This window comes from Rhinopithecus roxellana, chromosome 2, assembly GCF_007565055.1.
Source record: "Rhinopithecus roxellana isolate Shanxi Qingling chromosome 2, ASM756505v1, whole genome shotgun sequence".
Classification (NCBI taxonomy): Eukaryota; Metazoa; Chordata; class Mammalia; order Primates; family Cercopithecidae; genus Rhinopithecus; species Rhinopithecus roxellana.
In genome coordinates this window covers 119,200,796-119,222,815 of record NC_044550.1, presented here as the reverse complement: position 1 = coordinate 119,222,815, position 22,020 = coordinate 119,200,796, and the positions used below count along the sequence as shown (strand labels likewise).

Sequence of the window (22,020 nt, the reverse complement as noted above, 5' to 3'; positions counted from 1 at the left end):
CCTTTTAAATAATAGTTTTTAAAATCATTATATTTAATAGGACTAAGATATAATAGAAATTTGAAGTAGTTTTTATACTTATGTCAAATTATCCTAAAGGCACAGGATCATTATCGGATAAATCTGATTCTCAAAAATGTTTCAGCTAAATTAATACTACTCTGGAGGGGAAGAGAACAGATTAATCAGTGAAAAGGAAAGATAATGTTAATGAGTTAAGCACCTAATTATTTTAGCTTATTTCAGTATTGATTTAAATAATGTTCAATGAAAGAGGCTGTCTTATCCATGGTCAACACCAATTTAAAGTGCTTTAAGAGAATTATGTATTTATACTTTTCTGTGGTACGTTTTAATACCATTAAACTACATAGTCTTCAAGAGGTGAGATTTTTTTAAAGTGTACTTTTTAAAGAGAAGTGACCGAACAATAGAAACAAACACCATAATTTTGGTGTTTATAATTTCGGTTATATAATACTGGAACATTTCTCATTTTTAAATCTTTGAAAGGTAAAAATGCCATATTATTGTTATGCACTTTGCTTTTGCTAATGAGATTAAACATTTCCATTTCTTTTCTGTTAATTGTCTGATAATGTCCATAGTGAAATTTTATGTTTGCCTTTTACAAAACTTATGAATTCTAGAGAGGGTAAACATATAGGTATTTTCCAATGCTTTCATATTTTATAAGCACTTTTCTATCAACTGATCACTTATCTAGGTACGTTATGTTTCTCTGTGTTTAAGAAGAAGTGAGGATCAAATAATTTTGGTTATTGTAATATATTTTTACATATATTACAATTCCCATCCTTCTTGTTTTTTTGGAGATAGAGTCTTGCTCTGTCACCCATGCTGGAGTGCAGTGGCACAACCATAGCTCACTGTAACCTCAAACAACTGGGCTCAAGCAATCCTCCTGCCTCAGCCTCCCAAGAAGCCGGGACTAACGGTGTGTGCCACTATGTCTGACTAGTTTTTGTTTGTTTGTTTGTTTTTGTTTTTGTTTTTTTGGCGAGATGGGTGTCTCAGAACTGGTCTCAAACTCCTAGCCTCAATCAATCCTCCCGCCTCAGCCTCCCAAAACACTGGGATTAGAGGCATGAGCCCCCATTCCTCTTTTAAAACTCTTTTAGATAATCATGCTTATTTAAAAACTTTAATACAATATAATACTACTAATATTCATGTCTCTAAACTCGCTTACTATTAATTCATTGTCTTTGACAATTGAATGGGAAAGCATACATAACACCAATTTTAAATTAGTTCATTTGATGAGCTAACTAGATTTCTTCCAAAAACATTGATGTGGGGAAAGGTACAAAATCAGCATGGCAAGGGATTGTATTTTTAGTCATGTGAGCTACCACAGAGAAAAAAAATGATTGAAATATTGTCAGGAGAACAGGTTCTTCATTTTCTACTTCTGTGTTTGATGAGTTTATTTTTGCCTGAGGTGAGGTGGACCCCTGGTACATGATGACACAAGGGCTGATCCTTCTCACCTCCTTTTGTGTAAATATCTTCTGTTAGGTATTGGATTCAGTTTGTTAGCACCTACATATTCTCCTGTTAGCCATAAGGAAGAAATGGCATGTAAAGACTATTTTATTTATATTCCAATATTGGGCAATGAAATGATGGTCAAAAGATTATGATGTTATTTTATCCAATGAAATGAAACAGAGTTGAATATGCTTAATTAGGAAGTGGAGTTATAAGTATGGTTGCTAAAGTCAATAATGTTTGACCCTTGCAAAAGATGAAAAAGCAAAAAGTGTTAACCAAAAACTAACCTATTAAACTATTATTTTTGTATAATTGATAATATTATTTTTGGTTATTCAATGCAGCCTGCATTTTTTCCCTAATGTTTAGAGCACAATATATTTTGAAAAACAATGAGAGAAAATCTCTGTTTTTCTTTTTCTTTTTCTTCATTTAGTGACACTGGGGTATAAGCATGAATTTTAGTCTCCCCCAAAACCTAATCACCTCTGATCTGGCTTGGTGATCAGCTTATTTTTAGGAATACATTTTTATTTAGAAAAGAATCAGTATTTGTTTTAAGCAACACCAAATCCTTAGGGTCCTTTCCTGAGCTTATGTATAAATAGTAATAATCACATTTTAAAATAGTTTAATGTTTCTATTGTCTTTTAAACTGTTAAAATAATAAACCAACACTAAACTTTCCAATAGAATAGCAAAAGCTCTGAGGCCACTCTTGTGTGGTTAGTAACTTATCTGCAGTTTTATTAAAATATCTGCTGAGACTGTTTACATGATTTTTAAATATTCACAGACGTTTAAAAATAGAATACATTTTCTTCTTTAATTTTCAGTGAAAAGAAAGCAATACTTCTGAATCACTGAATATGGACTCACCATAATGAATCCGCTAATTCCCGATTATGCTTCTTGTGGTTTATTTAAATGACAACTTCATATTTTTCAAGATCAATTACTAATTAGTTCTCAGCGGATTCACAGGAATACTGCTTTCCCTCAATTTGGAAAAGATCATTAAAATACTGAAATTTCTCATTTTTATTTGTATATTGTACCCCGTAAGCTTTACTATTTTTGTTTCTCATTTTCATTTGTATATTGTACCCCTATAAGCTGTACTATTTTTGCACAGCTTGTACTCCGTGTTTTCCTCCTGAAGTTAAAAATATTTATGGTTGAAAAGCTTAAAAACATATCAAGAAGTGTGATCCACAATTTAAATATTAAATTCATTCTAAAATTGAATCCATTCATAATTTTCTACTCAGACATTATCAGTGAGTTTTACTTCTTTTGCTACTGCTACCCAACCTTGATATTTTTTACTCCATTCTAGTTAATTATTTCACCCACTGCTAAGCAATTCTTTTTTTCTTCCATAAGGACAAATTCAAAGAAAAATGGTCATTATAGACAACGCTTTTTAAAACTTTAGCAATGAAATAGCTTAACTGAATCCCTTGAAAAAAGTGTATGTTCTTTAACTTTGTTTATTTTCTTTACTGGGTAAAGTAATATTCAAAGACATGTTAAATAAGTTGGGGTCTGGAAGCAACTTTCTAATATTTTACCATTAAAGTGAAATTGCAGGATATATTGTGGTTCTGGATAAGTTACATATCCTTATATAAACATGTTAGTTACAACTATATTAAACAGAAGAATAAAAAGTGGTAGTCTTCAATAATGGACAATCACATTCTTTCCTAGAAATTCCGGTAAAGCATTTGGTAGGTGGAATAATGTCTTATATATTTCAAAGGCTGTCAGTTAGCAATCCAGCCTATTTCCCAATAGGTGAATTCAACAACGGTTAGATTCCTCACAATATAGAGAGTACTACAGTGGCAGTTTTAAAAAATGGGAAAGTGCATCACTAGCAATTAAAGTAGATTTCATTACAGTTAGTTAGAAAACTGATAGAATAATTAAGTAAAAGATACGTACATACATGTATATTCCTAAAATCATTGGTCGAGACAAGAAGTATTGTAACAGTTAGTGAAGGGGGAAAAAGAAAAACATAGCTAGGTCAAAGAAGGCAAATTATGATAATTGAGAACATGGGAATGGATTTCTTTTTCAAGACACATCTGTGACTAATGCAGTATTTGGAAGATTGTTGAAAATAAGCGTTAGAATTTCTTGTGGAATCAATTTAAAATTGTACCTTGTTGAAGCATATTTAAAACACACATATAAAGTAGCAAACAGAACAATTACCTTTAAAATTGGGTCTGATTCTTGCATCATATCCTGATGTCCTCCCCATTAGTTTATCCAGGAAATCAGAAGGTGACATTGGAGCACTTCGAGATCTTGCACTATCTGTTTCCTTTGTGGCAACCAAACTACAAATAAGAACAAAAATATAGACTTTACAAAAATGAGCATTTCTAATCATTGTTGCCTACAAATACAAAATAGCAATGCTAAGCTAAATATGTTTGGCAACAAAACATAAGACTTTAGATATCATACAGTGAAGATTATAATAAGATAGACATTTATAGATTTATAGTCAATACTTGTAAGGTTTCATATCTATTCAGTCCAGTTGTCAGAGGTGGCATTCTTTTGTATTAAACCTGAAAATAAAGGCCGCTTCCAAAATATTAAGCTTTCAAATCTGTATTTACAAAAGTCTGATATCTGACAGCAATTTTTAACCAAATGTATCCTTATTGTTTTAGGTGTAAGAAAATATGAAAATTCAACTGTGAACTACAATCTTATTGCTTTTATTGAGGGAAAACATCACCTTTCAGGCTTTGTGAATTTTTCTTAGCAGTAAAAAACTTCTTCGAATAAGTTAAACAATTATATTTTTTTCTTCAATTAGAGTGTTTCCTGAATTGGTAACACACCAAGTTAAATTCACTCTACTTTCACCTACATGTCATTAATCTACAATACCTTCTGTTCAGATCTAAAATTTGTGTGTCATGACTGAGAAATTACCATAAATGTACCGTGTGTACCTGGATATTATATTAGAACCTGTGTCCAGGAAAGCTAATGTGTTCCTATATTCTTTTCATCCAAATTTTTTCCTTTGTGTCCAACTACTTGTCCCAGAAACCCATAGTGTAAGCTACTTCTCCTGTCCAGGTCTTCACTTACATAGGCTTCTCCAACAGAAGTTGGGCCTGCTTGTTAAGATCAAATGGTTCTTTTTATCCACAGAGTTTTGCTCAGGAATGTGAAACTGACTTTCTGGAACTGATGTGTTCAAGCTGTTGTCACTTCTTGAAGATCATCAATCATCACTTGCTCCCAGCTCTGTCATTCAACTCAGGACATTGCCAAATCTCAAACCATTTGGGTCACCGTATGGTCATAACAAGATCAATTATTAAATTCCTTAGATTTTTCCTGCCAGAATTTTAGTGTGAAGTAAAATTGGGAAAAAAAATGAGTCATCATCATTAAGCTGTCTACCACAGGGATATATGCAGTGATTCATGGGCACAGTTTTAAAATCTCATCAATCTCGGTGATAATATGAGATTGAGATTTCTGTAAGCACAGAATCACAAGTAACAGTGTCTATTAGCTGTTGCCCTGTTCTAGAGGTTCTGTCCTGTTCTGGGCACTCTGAGTCACTTTTCCCAGTGATTCTCAATCTGTCATTCTTGCTTTCTTCCAGAATGGAAGTGTTTTTCTCCCTATTCTGTTGGCTCTATATGACTTTGTGATCCTTTATCTCTGATTATTATTGCTCAACCAAACTGTCATTGTGGTCACTGGGAAGTTTATTCTAATAAAAAACATTATAATAATAAAGTTATTTTTTTTAAAAAAATCTATCTTCTCAATGACTCTAGAGCTCTCTTCTACCATCTAATTTTAAGTAAGTTTTTCCTGTCCTATCAAGAAGCATTTGTTTATATTCCATGGTTCAAGAATAGTGTGGAAAAGCATCGTTGGAGCTTTTGTAGCTACATGCTGCTGCTTCTAAACCATTCTCTTTATTTCCCTTGGAAAATCTCTCCTTTCAATTATCAGAAAATAAACTTCTACATCCTCCTACCAACAAATATACCAATTTACCTTGATCTGAACCAGTAATACTCTGCCTCCTTCTCTTTTAAAAATACTAGATGACTGTGTATACTGAATCACAATCCTTCACATTGAGTGTGGGAAGATTATCCTAGATTATCATGGGCAGTTCTATATGCAACAACATATAAGGATATTCATCCTTATAAGAAGGAGGAGAATTATATCTGATGAGAGACAGAAGAAGGAAGGCAATGTGACCATGGAGACAGGAATTGGGGTGACATGGCCACAGCGAAGGAATACTGGCAGCCACCAGAAGTTGGAAGATAAAAGGAATGGATTCTTCCCCAGAGTTTCTGGAGGTAGCATGGACTTACTCACACCTTGATTTTGACTCAGTCAACTGATTCCAGACTTCTGGCCTGCAGAACTGTTAGAGAATAGATTTCTGTTCTTTGTGGTAATTTGTTACAGTTGCCATAGGAAACTAATACCAAACTTCTAGTGAATTTTTCATTTCTGTCAGGCTGCTTTTCAACCCCAGAATTACTCTTTGGTTCTTTTTTTATAATCTCTCTCTTTATTTATTTATTTATTTATTTTTTGAGGTTAAATGGATTACATTTATTTATTTATTTATTTATTTATTTATTTATTTATTTATTTTTCAAAAAAAAGATAGTGAAGTTTATTTAGATACAAGATGTCTGTGCCTAATATTAAAAAAAAAAAAAAAATCTCTGGTAATTTTCTTTTCTTTTCTTCCTTTCTTTTTTTTTCTTTTTTTTTTTTTTTTATACTTTAAGTTCTAGGGTACATGTGCATAACGTGCAGGTTTGTTACATATGTATATTTGTGCCATGTTGGTGTGCTGCACCCATCAACTCGTCAGCACCCATCAATTCATCATTTATATCATGTATAACTCCCCAAAGCAATCCCTCCCTCCTCCCCCCTCCCCATGATAGGCCGCAGTGTGTGATGTCCCGAGTCCAAGTGATCTCATTGTTCAGTTCCCACCTATGAGTGAGAACATGCGGTGTTTGGTTTTCTCTTCTTGTGATAGTTTGCTAAGAATGATGGTTTCCAGCTGCATCCATGTCCCTACAAAGGACGCAAACTCATCCTTTTTTATGGCTGCATAGTATTCCATGGTATATATGTGCCACATTTTCTTAATCCAGTCTGTCACAGATGGACATTTGGGTTGATTCCAAGTCTTTGCTATTGTGAATAGTGCTGCAATAAACATACATGTGCATGTGTCTTTGTAGTAGAATAATTTATAATCCTATGGGGATATACCCAGTAGTGGGATGGCTGGGTCATATGGTACATCTAGTTCTAGATCCTTGAGGAATTGCCATACTGTTTTCCATAATGGTTGAACTAGTTTACAGTCCCACCAACAGTGTAAAAGTGTTCCTATTTCTCCACATCCTCTCCAACAACTGTTGTTTCCTGATTTTTTAATGATTGCCATTCTAACTGGTGTGAGATGGTATCTCATTGTGGTTTTGATTTGCATTTCTCTGATGGCGAGTGATGATGAGCATTTTTTCATGTGTCTGTTGGCTGTATGAATGTCTTCTTTTGAGACATGTCTGTTCATATCCTTTGCCCACTTTTTGATGGGGTTGTTTGTTTTTTTCTTGTATATTTGTTTGAGCTCTTTGTAAATTCTGGATATTAGCCCTTTGTCAGATGAGTAGATTGCAAAAATTTTCTCCCATTCTGTAGGTTGCCTGTTCACTCTGATGGTAGTTTCTTTTGCTGTGCAGAAGCTCTTTAGTTTAATTAGATCCCATTTGTCAATTTTGGCTTTTGCTGCCGTTGTTTTTGGTGTTTTAGACATGAGGTCCTTGCCCATTCCTATGTCCTGAATGGTACTACCTAGATTTTCTTCTAGGGTTTTTATGGTATTAGGTCTAACATTTAAGTCTCTAATCCATCTTGAATTAATCTTCGTATAAGGAGTAAGGAAAGGATCCAGTTTCAGCTTTCTACTTATGGCTAGCCAATTTTCCCAACACCATTTATTAAATAGGGAATCCTTTCCCCATTTCTTGTTTCTCTCAGGTTTGTCAAAGATCAGATGGCTGCAGATGTATGGTATTATTTCTGAGGACTCTGTTCTGTTCCATTGGTCTATAGCTCTGTTTTGGTACCAGTACCATGCTGTTTTGGTTACTGTAGCCTTGTAGTATAGTTTGAAGTCAGGTAGCGTGACGCCTCCAGCTTTGTCCTTTTGACTTAGGATTGTCTTGGCAATGTGGGCTCTTTTTTGGTTCCATATGAACTTTAAAGCAGTTTTTTTCCAATTCTGTGAAGAAACTCATTGGTAGCTTGATGGGGATGGCATTGAATCTATAAATAACCTTGGGCAGTATGGCCATTTTCACGATATTGATTCTTCCTATCCATGAGCATGGTATGTTCTTCCATTTGTTTGTGTCCTCTTTGATTTCACTGAGCAGTGGTTTGTAGTTCTCCTTGAAGAGGTCCTTTACATCTCTTGTAAGCTGGATTCCTAGGTATTTTATTCTCTTTGAAGCAATTGTGAATGGAAGTTCATTCCTGATTTGGCTCTCTGCTTGTCTGTTACTGGTGTATAAGAATGCTTGTGATTTTTGCACATTAATTTTGTATTCTGAGACTTTGCTGAAGTTGCTTATCAGCTTAAGGAGATTTTGGGCTGAGACGATGGGGTTTTCTAAATATACAATTATGTCATCTGCAAACAGGGACAATTTGACTTCTTCTTTTCCTAACTGAATACCCTTGATTTCTTTCTCTTGCCTGATTGCCCTAGCCAGAACTTCCAACACTATGTTGAATAGGAGTGGTGAGAGAGGGCATCCCTGTCTTGTACCAGTTTTCAAAGGGAATTTTTCCAGTTTTTGCCCATTCAGTATGATATTAGCTGTGGGTTTGTCATAAATAGCTCTTATTATTTTGAGGTACGTTCCATCAATACCGAATCTATTGAGCATTTTTAGCATGAAGGGCTGTTGAATTTTGTCAAAAGCCTTTTCTGCATCTATTGAGATAATCATGTGGTTCTTGACTTTGGTTCTGTTTATATGCTGGATTATGTTTATTGATTTGCGAATGTTGAACCAGCCTTGCATCCCAGGGATGAAGCCCACTTGATCATGGTGGATAAGCTTTTTGATGTGCTGCTGAATCCGGTTTGCCAGTATTTTATTGAGGATTTTTGCATCGATGTTCATCAGGGATATTGGTCTAAAATTCTCTTTTTTTGTTGTGTCTCTGCCAGGCTTTGGTATCAGGATGATGTTGGCCTCATAAAATGAGTTCGGGAGGATTCCCTCTTTTTCTATTGATTGGAATAGTTTCAGAAGGAATGGTACCAGCTCCTCCTTGTACCTCTGGTAGAATTCAGCTGTGAATCCATCTGGTCCTGGACTTTTTTTGGTGGGTAGGCTATTAATTGTTGCCTCAATTTCAGAGCCTGCTATTGGTCTATTCAGGGATTCAACTTCTTCCTGGTTTAGTCTTGGGAGAGTGTAAGTGTCCAGGAAATTATCCATTTCTTCTAGATTTTCTAGTTGATTTGCGTAGAGGTGTTTATAGTATTCTCTGATGGTAGTTTGTATTTCTGTGGGGTCGGTGGTGATATCCCCTTTATCATTTTTTATTGCATCTATTTGATTCCTCTCTCTTTTCTTCTTTATTAGTCTTGCTAGCGGTCTGTCAATTTTGTTGATCTTTTCAAAAAACCAACTCCTGGATTCATTGATTTTTTGGAGGGTTTTTTTGTGTCTCTATCTCCTTCAGTTCTGCTCTGATCTTAGTCATTTCTTGCGTTCTGCTAGCTTTTGAATGTGTTTGCTCTTGCCTCTCTAGTTCTTTTAATTGTGATGTTAGAGTGTCAATTTTAGATCTTTCCTGCTTTCTCTTGTGGGCATTTAGTGCTATAAATTTCCCTCTACACACTGCTTTAAATGTGTCCTAGAGATTCTGGTATGTTGTATCTTTGTTCTCATTGGTTTCAAAGAACATCTTTATTTCTGCCTTCATTTCGTTATGTACCCAGTAGTCATTCAGGAGCAGGTTGTTCAGTTTCCATGTAGTTGAGCGGTTTTGATTGAGTTTCTTAGTCCTGAGTTCCAGTTTGATTGCACTGTGGTCTGAGAGAGAGTTTGTTATAATTTCTGTTCTTTTACATTTGCTGAGGAGTGCTTTACTTCCAATTATGTGGTCAATTTTGGAATAAGTGTGATGTGGTGCTGAGAAGAATGTATATTCTGTTGATTTGGGGTGGAGAGTTCTATAGATGTCTATTAGGTCCGCTTGGTGCAGAGATGAGTTCAATTCCTGGATATCCTTGTTAACTTTCTGTCTCATTGATCTGTCTAATGTTGACAGTGGAGTGTTGAAGTCTCCCATTATTATTGTATGGGAGTCTAAGTCTCTTTGTAAGTCTCTAAGGACTTGCTTTATGAATCTGGGTGCTCCTGTATTGGGTGCATATATATTTAGGATAGTTAACTCTTCCTGTTGAATTGATCCCTTTACCATTATATAATGGCCTTCTTTGTCTCTTTTGATCTTTGATGGTTTAAAGTCTGTTTTATCAGAGACTAGGATTGCAACCCCTGCTTTTTTTTGTTCTCCATTTGCTTGGTAGATCTTCCTCCATCCCTTTATTTTGAGCCTATTTATGTCTCTGCATGTGAGATGTGTCTCCTGAATACAGCAGACTGATGGGTCTTGACTCTTTATCCGGTTTGCCAGTCTGTGTCTTTTAATTGGAGCATTTAGTCCATTAACATTTTAGGTTAATATTGTTATGTGTGAACTTGATCCTGCCATTATGATATTAACTGGTTATTTTGTTCATTAGTTGATGCAGTTTCTTCCTAGCCTCGATGGTCTTTACATTTTGGCATGTTTTTTCAATGGCTGGTACCGGTTGTTCCTTTCCATGTTTAGGGCTTCCTTCAGGGTCTCTTGTAAGGCAGGCCTGGTGGTGACAAAATCTCTAAGCATTTGCTTATCTGTAAAGGATTTTATTTCTCCTTCACTTATGAAACTTAGTTTGGCTGGATATGAAATTCTGGGTTGAAAATTCTTTTCTTTAAGAACGTTGAATATTGGCCCCCACTCTCTTCTGGCTTGTAGAGTTTCTGCTGAGAGATCTGCTGTTAGTCTGATGGGCTTCCCTTTGTGGGTAACCCGACCTTTCTCTCTGGCTGCCCTTAAGATTTTTTCCTTCATTTCAACTTTGGTGAATCTGGCAATTATGTGTCTTGGAGTTGCTCTTCTCGAGGAGTATCTTTGTGGTGTTCTCTGTATTTCCTGAATTTGAATGTTGGCCTGCCCTACTAGGTTGGGGAAGTTCTCCTGGATGATATCCTGAAGAGTGTTTTCCAACTTGGTTCCATTTTCCCCCTCACTTTCAGGCACCCCAATCAGACATAGATTTGGTCTTTTTACATAATCCCATACTTCTTGCAGGCTTTGTTCATTTCTTTTTCTTCTTTTTTCTTTTGGTTTCTCTTCTTGCTTCATTTCATTCATTTGATCCTCAATCGCTGATACTCTTTCTTCCAGTTGATCGAGTCGGTTACTGAAGCTTGTGGATTAGTCACATATTTCTTGTGTCATGGTTTTCATCTCTGTCATTTCGTTTATGATCTTCTCTGCATTAATTAGTCTAGCTGTCAATTCTTCCACTCTTTTTTCAAGATTTTTAGTTTCTTTGCTCTGGGTATGTAATTCCTCCTTTAGCTCTGAGAAGTTTGATGGACTGAAGCCTTCTTCTCTCATCTCGTCAAAGTCATTCTCTGACCAGCTTCGATCCATTGTTGGTGATGGGCTGCGCTCCTTTGCAGCGGGAGATGTGCTCTTATTTTTTGAATTTCCAGCTTTTCTGCCCTGCTTTTTCCCCATCTTTGTGGTTTTATCTGTCTCTGATCTTTGATGATGGTGACGTACTGATGGGAATTTGGTATAGGTGTCCTTCCTGTTTGATAGTTTTCCTTCTGACAGTCAGGACCCTCAGCTATAGGTCTGTTGGAGATTGCTTGAGGTCCACTCCAGACCCTGTTTGCCTGGGTATCAGCAGCAGAGGTTGCAGAAGATAGAATATTGCTGAACAGCGAGTGTACCTGTCTGATTCTTACTTTGGAAGCTTCCTCTCAGGGGTGTACTCCACCCTGTGAGGTGTGGGGTGTCAGACTGCCCCTAGTGGGGGATGTCTCCCAGTTAGGCTATTCAGTGGTCAGTGACCCACTTGAGCAGGCAGTCTGTCCGTTCTCAGATCTCAACCTCCGTGTTGGGAGATCCACTGCTCTCTTCAAAGCTGTCAGACAGAGTCGTTCGCGTCTGCTCAGGCCTCTGCTGTTTCCCCTGTTGTTTTTTAGCTGAGCCCTGCCCCCAGAGGTGGAGTCTATAGAGACAGGCAGGTTTCCTTGAGCTGCTGTGAGCTCCACCCAGTTCGAGCTTCCCAGCAGCCTTGTTTACCTACTTAAGCCTCAGCAATGGCGGGCGCCCCTCCCCCAGCCTCGCTGCTGCCTTGCGGTTAGATCGCTGCAGACTGCTGTGTTAACAATGAGGGAGGCTCCGTGGGCGTGGGACCCTCCCGGCCAGGTGAGGGATATATTCTTCTGGTGTGCCCGTTGCTTAAAGCATGGTATTGGGGTGGGAGTTACCCGATTTTCCAGGTGTTGTGTGTCTCAGTTCCCCTGGCTAGGAAAAGGGATTTCCTTCCCCCTTGCGCTTCCCAGGTGAGGCGATGCCTCGCCCTGCTTCAGCTCTCGCTGGTCAGGCTGCAGCAGCTGACCAGCACCGATTGTCCAGCACTCCCTAGTGAGATGTCCCCAGTACCTCAGTTGAAAATGCAGAAATCACCGGTCTTCTGTGTCGCTCGCGCTGGGAGTTGGAGACTGGAGCTGTTCCTATTCGGCCATCTTGCTCCGCCCTCAAACTCTCTCTTTATAATTTCCTTTTTGGTGAGATATTATCATACTTTCTTTTTAGCTCTTTGTACATGGTTTCCTTTAATTCTTTAAATGTGCTTAAAATAGTTGATTTGAAGTCTTTGTCTCGTAATTGCAATGTCTTTGCTTCCCTAAGCGTGGTTCTATTGATTGCATTTTCTCTGTGTTTGGTCCATACATTTTTGTTTCTTTGCGAAACTTACATCTTTTATTGAAAACTGTACATTTTAAATAATATAACTCTGGGAACCATATTGTCTTTTCTCCCCAGAGTTTATAGTTGTTGCTCTTTTTTAAAGGGTCTTTTCTGAGCTAATTCTGTAAAGTCTACTTTCTTTATAATATGTGACCATTCTACTTAGTTAGCTTAGAGATCAGCTAGTAATTGAACAGGAATTTTATTAATTTATAGAACCAATAAGTCTCTCAGTATTTGCTGGGGGCTCTGTGTCATGGGGTCATACCTTCAACACTATGTCAGGCAGTTGATTACTCTAGACTTTACTTTCACTTGTGTGAGGCCTAAAAGTCAACCAGAGTTGAGAGCTAAGGGTCTTTTCAGGTCTTTCCTGAGCATGCGCACAACCCTGGGTGTGTTACTTTGCTAGGCCTGCCATGACATAGTATCATGAACAGGTGGCTAATGCAACAGAAATTAACTTCCCCACAATTCTAAAAGTCCAAGATCAAGTTGTCAGCAGGGTTGGTTTCCTCTGAGGGTCTCCTTGTTGGCTTGTAGATGTCCACTTTCTGTTTTTTCATATGATGTTTTCTGTATTTGTGTCTGTTCTAACTTCCTATAAGCACACCACACATAACAGATTAGGGCATATTGTTTTACCTTAATTACCTCTTGGTAAGGTGACAAACCTTACCTCCAAATAAAGTCATGTCTGGAGGTAGTGGCAGGTAAGACTTCAACATGTGAGTTTTGGGAGAAAAAAATTCAGCCCATATGTGTAACTTTCCAGATAACCAGGAATATATGCCGATTTTCCAAACCCATATGGACATATCATTCCAATGCTTTTCCATTTAACATTTTTGTTAAGCATATTGTTTTTCCCAAATATTACTGATTGCCTTAGGCATCTGTGAAGTTAAAAAATTGACTCTAAATGTTTTAAACAAACTTCTCCAGGAAAAGGGCTTTTGGCGGTGGGTGAACTCCAAGTTAGGTCACAGAAAAATAGATTTGCAAATGTTGTATTCCAGAAAACCTGCAGACAAGTCAAATAATGATCATTCTTAAAGAATAAGGCCTTAAAGGAGTTCAGACTCCATGCTGTCTCCTCTGGTGGCTGTCAGGTTGTGGATTTGTCCTGTAATTTGGGGCTATTGGTTTACTTTGTCACCACAGAGCTGAAGTGAGGGGGTGGGAAATACAGCAAATTACAATGTCATAAATCCCACTGTTTTTACTAAGAGAAACATGTTTTTCTTTAGTAAACAACTTCAGGAATCACTACAAGCCTCTGATTAACTGTCAGACTTTTGAAAAATTTGATTCTCACAATTATATTTTTGCCAATTTTCTTGTTGCTTTCATGAAGGAGAGAATTTGTCGATGTCCTTACTCTCCTGTATTTTTCTTACTCTACTATTTTTGCTGATGTCACCCTCTAATAATGCCTTCCTAGACTTATTTTTATATTTGTGTTACTGTATCTTTGCTTTAAATAACCATATTCCTCACAGCTCCATTCTGGAGCTCTTCCTCTGCTCTCTTTGTGAATGATTTTATTTACTCTCATGGTATCAACTGCATACCATGATACTATTTTGTAGGTCTTTCAAAAAAACACCCTTTTTTCATAAGTAATGTCAAATTCATATTTATTTATTTATTTATATATATATTTATTTATTTATATTTAGAGACAGGGTCTTGCTCTGTTGCCTAGGCTTGTGTGCAGCAGCATGATCATAGCTCTCTGCAATGTTGAATTTCTGGGCTTAAGCGATCCTCCTGTGTCAGCCTCCTAATGGGGTCTCACTATGTTGCCCAGGCTAGTCTCCAGCTCCTGGACACAAGCAGTCCTCCTACCGTGGCCTGCCAAAGCACTGGAATTGCAGGCATGAGCCACTGTACCTGGCCAAAATTTGCCTTTAAAAGAAAGGATGCAAAGTCTGTCTTTAGGATTTTCCTATAAATATATGTCCAAAAACTGTAGAGTAAATATTCTAAGTGATTGTTATTCTTGTGGCAGTAATAAAGAAGTAATTATATCTATCTATCTATGATTTCACTTTTCGTATATATTTTCAGATACAGCAAGTATTAGCTAGCACAATGAAGAAAAAAATAAGACTAAGATTTAATTAAGATTAAATCTTAATTAATTTTAGATTTCAGATTCTCACTATCTACCAATAGCTTTGACAAAACAGTAATTTTATTTATCTAGGCAGATCAATGCTAAATTTTAATGATAATAATCTCTCTTGCATTTATACAAGTCATATCTTGCAAAAGTCTATCCTTTTCTAGTTTTCATTAACCCATTTCTAAACTATTTTTACAAATGTTACAATTGAAGATCAATCTTAAAATAGAATAAGAAAATCAAAAAAACACATTTTTCTCATCTCATACTAAGCACTCATTTATCCATTGCAACCAGCTATTATAACAGTTTAATATTTGAATCAATGTGAGAAATAAGGTATTAAAAATTTTCCAATAGTGGATGTAGAGATGTCATCTCTGTATACTTTTTAAAAATATATTACTCCAAATGCAAGTAATGGTAGGGACTGGTATGTTAAGTGCCATGAGATGCTTGCATTTTCTGTAGTCTATGATAATGTTGCTTAAGAACTCCTAGAATCCTGGACATTTATAGGAAAGCAGCAGCATTAAACAATCAAAATACAGCACAATTTTATGCACACACACACACACACACACACACATACACACCACACACCATGCTCACTATAATTGTATTGTCCCAACTTCCTGGTTGAATATTTCAAACTCTGTTAGCAAGCACTCTCAGCACCCAAATATTCCTTTTGAATAACTAAATTAAAAAAGCAAGATTGTTGTTGTTTAAATATGACAAACTCATTCTTAATCTTTTTAAAGGTTAAAAATTGTTATTATTTTAAATCTTATTTCATTTCTTTTGATATATTCAAAAAACAATAATTGAGCTACTGCAATAACTGTGCTTTCCTGAAATTTGATCTGATATTGGTTCTGTAAATATTCTATTTGAAATACACTTTCATTGCCAAAAATATTTGCTTCCAAGTATATTATGGAAAAATCATGACTAATTCACCAGGGTTGGGAATATATACAAACCATTTAACAGAGGACAAGAGTTTTGTGAGTAGTAGCCCATTCATTTATGTATTTAACAGCCATTATTGACAAGTTCCAAAGAGCCTGGCATCATGTCTAGAACAGTCTCAAAGAGAAAAAAAGTATAAATAAATACATAATTATATATATATTTATATTGCATCTATATAACCTCAGTGTTTATCCTTTTTAAAGATCAATTTGTCTCTCTCTAAAACCAAACACCGCATGTTCTCACTCATAGGTGGGAACTGAACAATGAGATCACTTGGACTCGGGAAGGGGAACATCACACACTGGGGCCTATCATGGGGAGGGGGGAGGGGGGAGGGATTGCATTGGGGAGTTATACATGATATAAATGATGAATTGATGGGTGCTGTCGAGTTGATGGGTGCAGCACACCAACATGGCAGAAATATACATATGTAACAAACCTGCACGTTATGCACATGTACCCTAGAACTTAAAGTATATATATATATATATAAAAGATCAATTTGCTGTTAATATCGTTTCTACTAATATATACATTTTCCTTGTTTATGCAATTAGTAATTAAATTAAGCTGGGGGAAGGAAAAGATACTACCTCTTATCACTAACATAGACCAAGATGGAAGATACATCTTTGGTTAATACACTTAGAAAGATGTGAGGTATTTCATCTTGTAGCAGAAAATCTACTAAAATTATCTGCTTTCTCTAAAAACAGTTATATATTTTATAATCAAATGTCTCATTTTTTTTTTTCTATTCTTTTCTTTTTTTTTTTTTTTTTTTTTTTTTTTTTAGACGGAGAAGTCTCACTCTGTCGCCCAGGCTGGAGTGCAGTGCTGCGTTCTCGGCTCACTGCAAGCTCCGCCTCCTGGATTCACGCCATTCTCCTGCCTCAGCCTCCTGAATAGCTGGGACTACAGGCACCGGCCACCGCGCCCAGCTAAATTTTTGTATTTTTAGTAGAGACGGGGTTTCACCGTGTTAGCCAGGATGGTCTCGATCTCCTGACCTCATGATCCACCAGCCTCGGCCTCCAAAAGTGCTGGGATTACAGGCATGAGCCACTGCACCCAGCCTTTTTCTATTCTTTAATACTTAAGTTTAAAAATATATTTTACCATGAATGTGAATTAAACACAAAATTATGGTTCTTTTGACATGGCATTTAAAATTAATAAAAGCACAAATATAATTTGATAAACTTATTGAGAACTATACATGAAATATACATTGGGCTGGGATGGAGGAGGAATATGTAATAGATGATAAACTTTTTAAAATACAATACACAAACTTTAATAAGCCTTTTTTTATTTTTTTGAGACGGAGTCTCGCTCTGTCGCCCAGGCTGGAGTGCAGTGGCCGGATCTCAGCTCACTGCAAGCTCCGCCTCCCGGGTTTACGCCATTCTCCTGCCTCAGCCTCCCAAGTAGCTGGGACTACAGGCGCCCGCCACCTCGCCCGGCTAGTTTTTTTGTATTTTTTTTTTAGTAGAGACGGGGTTTCACCGTGTTAACCAGGATGCTCTCGATCTCCTGACCTAGTAATCCACCTGTCTCGGCCTCCCAAAGTGCTGGGATTACAGGCTTGAGCCACCGCGCCCGGTCTAATAAGCCTTTTATAAATGGAGACAAGTTTACTACTAATAAAATTATAGTGCATTTATTTATTATGTAAAAGTATCCTTTCTTATACCATAATGTAATCAAATGCAAGGTATATATTACAAAAATGATTTTTGAGTTCTTATATAATTTGTTACATGCAAAGCACTGCGCTACGACTCGTAAAGTATATAAAACACGAATCTGAATCTTTAACATGTTCACAATTCAGTTGATTACTCTGTGTGGTCTTCTTATGAAGTGAGCAGGAGCTGAAAAACGAGATGACACGGAAGTGAATGATCAGTTGGTTCCCTTCGTAATACGGTGTGAGCAAAATCCTCACGTTTTATAACAGAATTCAAAACCAAGCTCTACAGATTGATGCCTACAAAATGAGAAAATTCTGAAAAGATTAATATTTAAATTTTCTTTATGAGTTGCTATGGTCTCAATGCCATGCATTTTGGACTCGCCATAATTCATATGTTAAAATTCTAAACCCCAAGGTGGTGGTAATAGGAGTGGGGACCTTTGGGAGGAGATTAGGTCATAAGGGCTCCAAATGAGATTAGTGCCTTTCTGAAAGAGGCCCCAGAGATTTGCCTTGCCCCTTCCACCATGTGAGGTTACAGTGAAAAGAGAGCGGACAGTGTACCAGGAAGCAGGCCCAAAACAAGACAATTTGCTGGTGCTCTGATCTTAGACTTCTCAGCCTCGAGAACCAGGAGAAATAAACTGTGTTGTGTATAAGCCATCCAGTTTATAGTATTTTGTTTTTGCAGCCTGAAAGGACTCATGTACTATTGATGTTTCCTTCAATGACACAGACCCATTCAATTGCTTATGGACAATTGATTTTACTTCTAAAGGTTCACATTTTTTACTCAAAAGAAATTATTGTTGGCAAATTTACATTGAGTTATTGGCTAAAAAGCATTTTTACATAGTGTATCCCTTCCTTTTCTTTTCTTTCTTTACTTTCTTTCTTTTTTTTTTTTTTTTTTTTTTACACAGAGTCTTACTCTGTCACCAGGCTGGAGTGCAGTGGTGCGATATCGGCTCACTGCAATCTCCGCCTCCTGGGTTCAAGTGATTCTCCTGCCTCAGCCCCCCGAGTAGCTGGGACTATAGGCATATGTCACCACACCCAGCTAATCTTTGTACTTTTAGTAGCGAGGGGGTTTCTCCATGTTGGCCAATATGGCCTCAATCTCTTGATCTCGTGATCCATCCTTCTTCTTAGCCTCCAAATTGCTGGGATTACAGGCATAAGCTACGGCGCCCGGCCCCTTCCTTTTCTGAAAGGGGTGGAGGCTTTGCTTACAGAAAGACTTCTTATTAGCTAAACTCTTACTCTAATATATTTCTCCTAAAACTCTCTTCTTATTACAATAATATCTGAGCCTTGTACCACGTGAACATTAGCAGACAGCCCTTAGAAAACCAGTCATTTAAGGGTTTTCACATGCTCCATATAACCAATTTGGCATCCTACTCAAAGTTTTAAATAGCCCACATCATTTGTACATACATATTCAAAAACTTTTTTTAAGATTTTTAAAACTCAGGGTAGGAAGAGACAGTGAAAAGAAACCCGATATTAATTTAGAATGAATTCTGGATAAGAAACTTTACCATTAAAGCCATTTCTATTTTGTTTAAACCTCCTAGTTTCAACAGAGCTGACGTATTTATAGCAAGTTACTCAGATTGTTAGCAAATTAGTTATGATCAGTACTTTGGAAGGAAGCAGCTTTGACTTTTTTTTTTTTTGAATAGTCTTTTATTTATGAATCTCCACAAAATCTGTGGTAATTAGCTTGCCTCTCACGCTTCACTCTTCTTTTCTGTGCTGCACCAAGTATTTCATTTACTATTAACTTTTCTTGGAAACTCTGTGTGGGCTCATACACATTCCCATCAATGAAAGTTTTTAACTTAGGTATTTTATATATTTTTATTTATATAAAGACATGCTACTTGAAAGTTCAGAAACTTTAATTTCATAAATATCGACAGAAACTGATTCATTCAAGTATTGAAACAGAACATCAAAATTTAACAATAATATCCAATAATATAAGGGAGGAATAGCTGGGCACATTGGCTCACACCTGTAATCCCAGCACTGGGAGGCTGAGGTAGGAGGATGACCTGAGTCCAGGAGTTCGAGACCAGACCAGCCTGAGCAACGTAGTGAGACTTCTTCTCTACAAAAAATCAAAAATTAGCTGAAGAGATAGCAAACGCCTCTAGTCCCAGCTACTCTGAGGCAGGAGAATTGCCTGATCCGTGGTGGTCAAAGCTGCAGTGAGCCAGGATTGTGTCACTGTGTTCCATCCTGGGCAACAGAGTGAGACTCTATATCAAAAAAAAAAAAAAAAAAAAAAGAAAGAAAGAAAAGAAAAAAAGATAGGGGAGGAAAATATATTCACTCACTTTTGGAGGATGAAAATAACCAATAAATATAGATGGTTTTATGGTGACTTTAATATAATCGTCAATAAGTATCTCTGCTAAATACACCTTAAAATTGTGAGAGACAATGCGAAAGTTGAAGGTGAGAAACATCATGTGGGCTTGAGACAGACCTTGAGACATGGCGCCACAATGTTCCATGTGTCTATTTCAAAAGTTATTTGCACAGAGGGAAGAATGACTCTTGGGGAACAAATCAGTGCCTCGGCTCCTGAAGCACAGAAGGTTTGGGGTAGGATGGAGAAAGAGAGTTTACTATGTATTCACTACCTCCATGAGCTAGTCCTGTAGAGTTATGGGCCCTGATGAAAAAAAATTTATTATTTGGGCTTTTTTACGTTGTAAGTTACATAAGCAATTGATATTTCTAGACACAGTTTGAAAAATAAGACGCAGAACGGAAGATACGAGCATTTTACCCATCTCCCTATACTTCAGTGTAGGGACAACTGAAGAGAAACCTGGTCATCTGGGAATATGTGATGTTTTGAGTATCTCAAACTAAAGCATAGTGGCTAAGAAAAAGAATCACTGCAGGGAAGACACTACTAGTGAAGCAGGCCCTAAGTTAATTTTTGGACATCAATAATTTTTTTAAAAAGGCCAACATGGAAGAATATTTAAAAGACTTTTAAGGCCGGGCGCGGTGGCTCACACCTGTAATCCCAGCACTTTGGGAGGCCAAAAGTGATCCTCGTCGGATCACGAGGTCAGGAGACCGAGACCATCCTGGCTAACACGTTGAAACCCCTTCTCTACTAAAAACACAAAAAAATTAACCAGGCGCAGTGGCGGGCGCCGGTAGTCCCAGCTACTCCAGAGGCTGAGGGAGGAGAATGGCATGAACCCGTGAGGCGGAGCTTGCGATGAGCAAGGATCACGCCACTGCACTCCAGCCTGGGTGACACAGTGAGACTCCATCTCAAAGAAAAAAAGAAAAGAAAAGAAAGACTTTTAAAACACCTCTGGAGACAGAGAAATAGCTAAAACTTGATGGGCTACTAGGATCTTGAGTCTTGTCACTGTTGGCAATGTGCCAGTGAAATATGATATATGATTATCATTTTGAAGTGATCTCATTTCTACCTGCAGTTGAATAAGGACTTGGGAATTTTAATTTTTCAAAGAGAAATGATAGCTGCTTCCTGATATCTTAGGGACAGGATTAATATACATTTCATTTAATTATCATAATAATATTAGTCATAATTATCTATGGATTACAGATAAAGAAACAAAAGTATATAGAAAAGTTAGTGATTTTTGTAGGCCACTCAAATATTGAGAGTGAAAGCCTACATTTTAAAGCAAACCAAAGCTTCCACTTAAAGCAACTAGAAAAGGTTTTTTAAAAAGTGCCATGGCAGTGCTAAAAAACACAGTGAAAAATTACATGATTAAAACCTAGGTAAAAAGAAACTCGAAAGCAATCCCTATATTTGGAGATGCATTTCCCTTTGGGGTGGCAATAAATTCCTTAAGTAGTAACTGAGAGGCTAACAACCTGAACACCAGTTTTGAAAAGTTTATGGATTTAGTAAGACAAAAATTGCATTCTAGGATTCACCAAAATGGTGAACTCATATGAGTTAGAGATCTAAAAGAATTACAACTTTTAAGAATTCAACTTTAGTAAGAATGACCCAGAAATACAGAACCTTAGAAGAAAGATAAGTATTAATTGAAATCCTCTCAATTTCGGGCCGGGCGTGGTGGCTCAAGCCTGTAATCCCAGCACTTTGGGAGGCCGAGGCGGGCGGATCACGAGGTCAGGAGATCGAGACCATCCTGGCTAACATGGTGAAACCCCGTCTCTACTAAAAAAAAAAAAATACAAAAAACTAGTCGGGCGAGGTGGTGGGCGCCTGTAGTCCCAGCTACTCGGGAGGCTGAGGCAGGAGAATGGCGTAAACCCGGGAGGCGGAGTTTGCAGTGAGCTGAGATCCGGCCACTGCACTCCAGCCTGGGCGACAGAGCGAGACTCCGTCTCAAAAAAAAAAAAAAAGAAAAGAAAAGAAATCCTCTCAATTTCCAAAGCTGAAAGGCAATAATACTCCCAGGTTGCTAGCAACTTACCTCTCTAAATAAATGCCAACATATTAAATACATCATTTCGGGAAGAAGAA

General features: G+C 37.1%; 1 protein-coding gene across 2 annotated transcripts in view; it reads right to left on the bottom strand.

Moving 5' to 3' along the window:
• The window catches only part of GLRA3 (glycine receptor alpha 3), a 176,094-nt gene that overhangs the window by 125,307 nt on the left and 28,767 nt on the right, over window positions 1-22,020 (bottom strand). For both annotated transcript variants that reach the window (XM_030919270.1, XM_030919278.1), the window contains exon 2: window positions 3,745-3,872. In XM_030919270.1, the coding sequence (XP_030775130.1) occupies window positions 3,745-3,872 (128 nt within the window). The remainder of the gene's footprint in view (window positions 1-3,744; window positions 3,873-22,020) is intronic.